This window comes from Seriola dumerili, unplaced genomic scaffold, assembly GCF_002260705.1.
Source record: "Seriola dumerili isolate Sdu_G_001 unplaced genomic scaffold, Sdu_1.0 BDQW01000415.1, whole genome shotgun sequence".
Lineage (NCBI taxonomy): Eukaryota > Metazoa > Chordata > Actinopteri > Carangiformes > Carangidae > Seriola > Seriola dumerili.
In genome coordinates this window covers 879,472-888,414 of record NW_019174670.1, presented here as the reverse complement: position 1 = coordinate 888,414, position 8,943 = coordinate 879,472, and the positions used below count along the sequence as shown (strand labels likewise).

Below are 8,943 nucleotides of genomic sequence, written 5' to 3'. Positions count from 1 at the left end.
TATTTCATAAAAAAGTGGGGCAAACTTTTGATGCCAAACAGCCTGAACTCAGCACCTACCTTCCGCCATGGTATTTACATCAGTTGCTGCTGCTGAGGATCAAGCAGCTGTGGAATAAATAAAAAATAGGGAAAGTTAAGACTTTATACACACCTCTGATGTCACATATATATTTACCGTAAATGATAAAATGTTTTCTTTCTTTGATGATCCAAATGTTCAGTCCAGTAGTAAACCATTATAACTGAAAAGAAAACAATGATTTTTTTTCTTTATAAATGATACATTACTTGATAAATTATTATCAAAGTAGTTTCAGGTTCTTTTTCTAACTGCCTGACTTATTCATTAAAAATAAAAGTAGCACAGATGTCTATTTAATTAAAGCACGTGACTTCTAACATGTATAGGCTGCCACAACAGATGTGTTACAGGTTCCAGGTATATATTTTAAGAAATGAATGGGAAGGAAAACTGGTCTATGTATCTTGTGTGTAATGTGTGGTGTAGTGTGATGGGTGTTGTGTGTGTGTGTGTGTCGTTGTGTGGTAGTGTCGTAGATAGTGTGTGTGTGTGTGTGTGTGTGTGTGCGTGCGTGCGTGTGTGTGTGTGTGTGGCAAAATCATACTGCAGCCTGATTATTTGTCTCCAACATTTCTTATAATAAATGAAAAGCTTTGAACGTTCAGGAGGTGGGAGGAAATATGAGGGTGAGACAAACACGCATGACATTATATCCTCGGCTTTGAATGTGTGTTGCGAATGAGTTGTCCAACTTGTCCAACTTTTGCCTCCGAGGTTAAAATGAACTTTTATTTCTCTTTTACGCCCAGTTTCGTTTAGAGCCATAAAACTAACAAAATCAAATGTAATACCTTACTAAAGTTTTAAAAACAACCTATAGCTTCAGTTGTAAAAGCTGAACTCAACTTATGCTCATCTTTTTTAAAACGGAAAATCATTCTTCGCTGTATTTTAACAAGCTTCATGGTGATTCAGTGTACTGCTGGTGTTCATGCTGACGGATGATGGAAATACAACTAACCGGTTGTGTCTCTCTCTCTCTCTCTCTCTCTCCTCTTGTGGGTCAGTCTGTTTCAGTTTGTGTGAAGGTTTGAAAATATAAATTTTTAATCCTGCTACATGAAGCAGATGTTTGGTCAAAGCGAGTCCTCGTGTCTGAGGTAGTGGATCCGTTTACAGTCTGTCCTGCCTCTTTATTCCTCAAATGACACAATTTCTGATTCAGGCGGTTGCACAAAGACTCAGGCCCAATCCCAATGATAACCAATGTGATTCTCCGTTTTGCCTTTAGACCCGGTCACTGTAGACTCAAATCTGGACTAGATTGTTCCAGACAGGCTAAAGTCTCCATTAAAAAGTTTCATTTGTAAATCCAGATTTGCACAAGTTACACTTCTTTAAATAAACTGTGAACCTCTGGGTGACATGACATAACAGACATCATTTATGAAAATAACGTTATTAATAAATAGCCAGCGTACTAGTATAAATCATAAAGGGGTCTGTCAGCTTTGGGCCACCTTATTAAACATTAGAATAGATTGTGAACCAGTGAGCCACATGGCAATGAAGCTATTGAAAATGATTTATAGTGTAGGTATAATAGTACTTATATGAACCACTGGTTAACAAAACTCCACACATCTGGATTTTCTTCTTTGCAACAACTTACTGAGGCAGTTTATCAGGTTTCTGCTGGAGCCACAAAAGTCTTTACACAACTTTTTCACAAACTAAGTAGAACTTCCCAAACCTTAATATTTCCCTACTGGCAACATCCATCTCAGTAAAGACTTGTATCCCTCTGAACAATTACAGACACAAATACATTTTAAGATCAATGAGCATTTTTAAAAACCTCATGGGAAAAACACGAATTCTAAACTCCATTACATCATTATATATTTCATATACTATGTTTAAGACACTCCATTCACTCAAAATGAACAAACAGAACAAACAGAGATCATAAGATTTTATTATGAATTTCTAATTAGAAAACATTTTGAATGAAGCACCACCAACAAATTCTTATTGGACATAATCTAAGATAAAATAATATTTAAAAACTTCATCATATTTGACATGATTGGAAGTTTGAAACGTGATTTACATGCAAACATTAAGGATAACAATTATGCAAATTCTGTTTTCTTAAAAAATCCTGTTCCACATTAAACATTGGATGTTGAGATCCTTAATTAATTTCTTACATGATTACAACATTTTCTGGATGTTTTTTTTTAAACCTGACAGGAAATCTCATGATGTGTTTGGGTCAAAATGAAGCATTTAAATGAGCCTCACTCATCAGGACGGGGAACACACTGAACTCCATACAAGTTTCACCAGGTTTAGCTGTAAAATTAAGGGCAACAGTTGTTAAAAACCCCAAGTAGAAAACCTCCACAGAGACATAGCATTAACATTAGTAGTTCATCACTGATAACGTATAAAAATATTTTGTGTTCAGGAAGACAATTCATGTTTGGTCTAAAGATGGATTTCACCATAACATTTACTCCTTTTTCTGGAGGTCTTCAATGAGAAATTTCTCATGTCTTTTAAGGATTTCAAAGAAGATATTTTTGCATTCGTCACCAGCTCTCATGCAAGTATAGACCTCCCTCATTTTAGCATTAGGGGTGGACATTTTCCTAATTTCTTCCCATTTTTCATCGTCAATGACTTTTTTGACCAAGAGCTCATCCAAAATCGATGCAATGTTGGTCACTCTCCTGATCAGCTCAAGTTTATGTTTGTCCACGAAGTGCTCATCTGAGGAAAGAGGAGAAGAGAATGACTGACTGGATTTGAACATGAAGTTAAAGCCAACTTAATACATTTCTTTTGAAGAAAGGTTTCTTCACAAAATCCACTTTCCATACTCAAAGTAAAGATGACTGTCACATATTTCTAACAGTAGATTTCTAATTATGTAATTAAACTACATCTTAAAGATTAAGGTCTACAGTTTATACAGATGAAATATTCTCCAAATGACATTTTGTAAAGCTCTCACATCCTAGTTTTTATGATGACATTTTAGGAATGACACTTTCTGCTTTCTTGCCAACAGTTACATGAGAAGACTGATGTCACTCTCATGTCTGAATGCTAAATATGAAGCTAGGATACAGTTAGCTTAGCATAAAAACTGGAAGCAGGGGTGAACAGCTAGACCATCCACAGTTAGACAAGATATAATGTGTTAATTACTGAGCGTCAGAGGTGCTGATAGGCAGATTTTCTAACTTTGGACGGATCCAGGATGGCTAGCTGCTTCCCTTTGTTTCCAGTGTATATGCTAAGCTAACGATCTCCTGGCTCAAACTCTGTTCTCAACACACAGACATGAGAGTTGTATCAACATTCCCACCAAACTCTAGGTAAGAAAAGGTATATTTTCCCAAAATATCAAACTATTCAATAAATTCTATAAAACCATGAAGCGTTTCTCAGCAGACACGGTTTGATTTATTACTCTTGATCAAGTTAACCCTGCTGTGAATGTCCAACCATGAAGGGAACTGGGCTTTATAGCCATATCCTGTGTTTTTAGACAAAGTGACCCAGAGTAGAAGACACTGACTGAGAAGACTTCATACTACCTGTGCATCCACCTTCTGCCATTGTATTTCCACCAGTTGCTCCAGGTGAGGGTCCTGCAGCTGAAACAAATTTAAGGGAAAATTAAAAATGTTTTTCATGGTCTTGGGAGAATATAGAAAGTTAATTGTGGTTAAAGTGCAAACAGAATTTTAAAAACTGAACTGCCAACTTGCAATATGTCTCCACTGTATTTTATTTTCAGCTTTAATGTTTTATGTATTTAACCATAATTCCTATTATTATCAGTAACTAATCACTAAACATGACCAGGATAAGCAGCGTAAAATGGACAGAAGGATTAACCAACTAAAAAAGTAAGATCTATAAGGTCCACGTATGAATGTTACATAATGTCAGAGATTTTCCACAGTTGTTGCTAAAATCCAATACAAAAACCTTTATAAATAGCATTACTACCTACAGTATTTACAACCTTTGTAAATGAAATTTTATACTTTTTAATATCTTTAATGGCCTTTTTAAAGAAATCAATGCTTCTTAAGAGTTTTCAAGGCCTTTATGTTTCGTTACCACCTCTGATCTATATGTTAAACCTTCTCATGCTGCTTTTATGTTTTGGTGCATTAAAGACACTTTTCTGCTCTGGTGGAAAATACATTTATATTCTACTCTATTCTATTCTTTTACTTTAAATAGATAATCTATTGTAGATATGTCTGACTGTACTTGTCTAAATGTCTATCAAGCCAAATGACCTTCTGTGGTCACGTCTCAAGTTGTTACCTTACATGTACATTTTAATGCTATAAACACTGTATGACAGCTCCAAGAGTACAGTCCAAAGAACGCTTTGGAGAAGGATAAAACTTAATGTTAAATTATGCAACTGCAGGTGCCTACAACAGATAGTCTATAATGTCTCATGTTAAAAAGAGGAGAAAAGAACTCACTGTCACTGGAACCAGGGTTTGAGGACTGTCCACTTGTCTCTGCAACTGCACAAAAAATAGGAAGACAGTTAGGTTCTGACAAAAATAATATATGGTGGAATTGAAATATGAGATAAAGGGTTAGCCTGGAACACAATAACTATAATATATATATAATAATATTTCAACTGAGTCAAAAGTGTGGGAAGCAACCCAGAACAAGTGAAAGCAAGCTGCACCCACATTCCAGGCTGTAGTACCATTAATAACTGGTAATCACTGATTCATACGACAAAATTAGGTTGAGACTACATCGTAAATTCAGATGAATTACATGGTAAATGTGGGGGAAATGACACTATAAACGACGGGCTGTCATATAGTTTTACCATTATCATTACTAGGTGACCTAGCCTACCTGTTGATGATGATTAAGTTATTTTTGCAGCTAGACCCTGATTTTTATTTTCTCTCTACATTGTATTACAGTTTTATGAATGTTACATACAAATGTATTAATACGGAAATGAGCCTTAAGGATGTAGCCTACCTATGCACAGGCTTTGCATCTTTTTTCCCCCCTATTCAACAACTTAAATAAGGACAGTTTTATCTTTGTCTTAGAGTGATATTGCCCCAGTTAGATTAACAGCACTGTACAATAAAGAAAATATACGACTGGCAACTGATTGCAGATCAAGGAAGTGTCCCTACACAGGCCTACGTGGCCTTTGCTCGTAAGTGAAAGTTTTTCATTTCAATTTCCGCTTTCGTTAACACACAATGCCAAAAAAATACCACTCGTTTCTGCTCTGCTCTGCTTTACGCCAAAAACTGTAAACGGAAGATGTTTACCGAGTTTGTCTGCCTCTTCTTCGCAACCGATCTCCCGAAGTATGTCCGCAACCACCTGAGGAGCTTTGCGCTCAGTAAATGTGGAAACCAGGACGTTTGTGACTTGTAAATAGCCCTGACCCTCGACATCACTGCATTTGACACGCGGCTCCTCTCTGCGATCCAGAAGCACCTCAACAAACGCTTCAAACTGAGCCTTCTTCAGGTGCCCCAGTGTTTCCCTTACAAGCGCTTTTTTGGTTTTGGGAGCCATTTCTTACCGAGAGAGTCCACGCCTTGGTGCTGCTTGAGTCTTTTCCCGCTCACTTCGCTCTGACGAGCTACAGGAAGGGGAGGAAAGAAAAAGAAGGAAATATGATGCCTTCAAATGCTGTCGGAAATGTTATGATCAGTTCCCTAATTCCACTTTTCTTTCCGCTTAGGTATTTAGCATACCTAAGCATTATACACGTATTTAATAAATGGTTTATTACACACTATAATGTAGTTGTAAGCAGATACACCTACAGTAGTGTACAAAATTGTAGGCGTTAAAAGTAAAATGAGAAAGCTTTCAACAACAATGCCATTTATAGTTTTTAGTTATCAGTTGCCTTCATACAGGGTGCAGTAAACCTGCAAAAAGCAAGATAAAATCAGTATTTGGTGTGACCATCCTTTCCACAGTGCAGTAACATGCAAATGTTTTAGGCAGGGGCGTTTCTAGACCCCTGGGGGCCCTAGGCAAGAAGGACCACGGGCCCCCCCAGAATCATGATGAATGAAGTCCAGGACTACGGATCAGTAAAGAAATCTTTTATTAAACAATTAACATATAAAATAAATAATAAATAACATAACTATCTGAATGCAAACTTTACATACAATATATAAATAACAGAAAAACAAACATAACTGAAATGTGCAAAATTTTCAGAATGATAAAAACGCAACCAAGCAAAAAAACAAACAAACAAGGAATTGAAGTGGAAAGGAAGAACTTAAAACTTGCTGTGACACCTTGGTCCTATATCCACAGTCCAATAGTAGTGCCCTTTTTTCTTAAAACTGGCTTCTGCAAATGCAGACACTATGTCTTCCATATCTAAGGACCTCCGAACATCTCTTTCTATTGAAATCAGTGCCAGTCCTGTGAGCCTCTCCTGGCACTCTTAACTTCTTAACTTTATAAAGGAAACTAAATGAGTTCCTACTTTGTTGCTGCTGCTGCTGCTGCTGCTGTTGTTGTTGTTGTTGTTGTTGTGGGCCAAAAAACTTCAACGAAGCACCTTGAGGAAGAAAAAAGAAAAGAGCACAATGTATTTGGTTAGCTTGCGTAAAGTAAAGAAAAGAACTGCATGACACACAAACACAACATTTGAGATCTGTATGGAATAATTAATGAACATCCATTTGCAGTAACAACTTTAATGCTTCATGTTAACATTTTATTTAATGTAACATTTAGGCTATAGCAGAATATGTATGGATATATAGGATAGGATAGGATAGGATAGGATAGGATAGGATAGGATATACTTTATTTATCCTGGAAGGGAAATTCAGTTGTCAAGCAGCTCACATTTAAAAAACATAATTCCAAATACAAATTAGCACCAGTTTAGACAGACTAAAATGACAGCAGAATTGATGCTGGTATCAGTTTTAACAACAAATGCTTTATTCTGGGAGAAAATATCATTGGCATTGGCACCAAAGGACTAACTTATTTCATTTCTGTTGCGTTGTCGTTGCTGCGTCAAAAGCAGTTCCATTATTTTGTCATCGATGTCAGCCGTCCCTCGGGGCCCCCTTCAGCTCGGGGCCCTAGGCAATTGCCTGGGTTGCCTGCCCCGTTGCGGCGTCTCTGGTGTTGGGACTCATCATTCAAGAAACCAAATGTTTCTTTGCTCCACTGGACAAAGGAACTCACACTTCACAGTTCCTCACCATTCACACCTGGGGATGACCCTTCCCCCCACGGACCTTACCGGCCAGCCAGTGTGGGTCAGCGTGTGACATGTGACCCCCAAGGGTGTCACCAAACAAAACCAGATCTCTGGCCCTCTTCTCTCTCTCTTCTCTTCTTGGCTTGCTCTGGAGAGCAGTTCCTGTTCTCTCCTCTCGGCTCTTCAAAGGGCAACAAGGCCCCAGCCCAGGTCAGCTCTGCAACCTGAGAAACCAGCTCTCTCGCCGGCCTGCTACCAGCAGCCTGCAAACAGCCTCAACAGCATCGACCTGCTTTGGATTAACTGAGAGTGAACAACTGCCATTGTTCTGCCATTAAACTGGAAATATGTGGTGTTCAGGCACAAATCCAGAAGCTCAACAGGGGAGGAGGTCTCAGACACCACCTATCTCCAATTTACAATGCTGCCCTTTCATCCCTTCCCAGGAGATTCAACAATCTAGCCTCAAAGAATAACAACTGTTCACAAGTGGCAAGTGACTCCAACGACTGTCGTTATAACACAATAGAGAACTAACGAAGTCGAAACCAACTTTCCACCAACGACATGCAAAGCATGAGATGCAAAGCAGAGTGGTTTTAGGGCGTGGTTACCATGTGATTGACATACAGGGTGACCTACCTAGTAATCCAGATAGAGGCCAGAGCGATGTGTCAGACCTTTGACTTGTCATTCTGTTTTCAGTTCATAAAAGTTATTTGAAAGAGTTTGCCTTGTTAACCCGTCACCCCTTCTATCTAAGGGGTGATTTGGCTGATCTGGCTGGCTAGGCAGGTGTTCCCTTCATTCTCCACCGGTCCCCAGGGCCCTAAGGCCGGTGGAGGAGGACCGGGTGCCCCCGGTGGACTTCCAACCATCCATATGCCGGTAGCTGCGCTCTCCAGCTACAACCAAATAACCAGTTTGAGGTCCTATATACAACCTCACATCAGTGAAGTCCGTGTCGTCATCATGACGAAATAATTACCAAAATTCCAAGGGCCAGTCTCGTGACTTGTTGACGTCACCTTCGGTCGACCGACGGTTGCTTGTCGATGGGGGACAGCACTTCTGAAGTGCTCATGTCCCCCATCGACAGCCATGAGTCCACGAGACTCGGTTCAACAGCTTGTTGGTGGGAGACTCAGCACTACAGCACGTGCTGCACCTCAGCATGAGGCTCCTGCTGATGTGACACCAGTTACAACTTTTACTTTGTTACGACCATCTCAGGTCTCCCCTTGCTCAAAGAAGCTACACTTGAAAAAACAAAACACTGCAACAACCCTGTATCCCATGTGGAAAGACCTGAGGGACGTCATCAGCTACAGTTAACCATCCCCCCAAACTGTGAAGGACCATCAACTGGATTACAACCTGGAAGTGTTTTACTGCAGGTTTGATAAGCCCACATTCATGCCCAAATAACTGCACCTCTATTTTCACCTCATCCATCTGTGAAACTCCTTTCATTTGTAGACGGCACAGATGTTAAAGGCCTCATCCAAGGCTGTGACCAATCTGTATACTGCTGCTTCTCTGGTGAAGTCATTACAAAACCAGCGCAGTACAGAGGTTGTGCAATAGCGTACTTTCTGTTTGCTGACAAAGCTCAAGTCTAAGCAGGCACTGTG

At 39.3% G+C, this 8,943-nt stretch overlaps 1 protein-coding gene across 1 annotated transcript; it reads right to left on the bottom strand.

Annotated features, from left to right (window-relative positions):
• Positions 1-2,212: 2,212 nt before the first annotated feature.
• Positions 2,213-5,699, bottom strand: LOC111233688. The gene is made up of 4 exons (XM_022761563.1): positions 5,382-5,699; positions 4,548-4,592; positions 3,636-3,695; positions 2,213-2,802 (listed from the first exon to the last, which is right to left on the bottom strand). The coding sequence occupies exons 1-4, from the start codon at positions 5,632-5,634 to the stop codon at positions 2,543-2,545; spliced, it is 618 nt and encodes a 205-aa protein (XP_022617284.1). The 5' UTR covers positions 5,635-5,699; the 3' UTR covers positions 2,213-2,542.
• Positions 5,700-8,943: the final 3,244 nt, after the last annotated feature.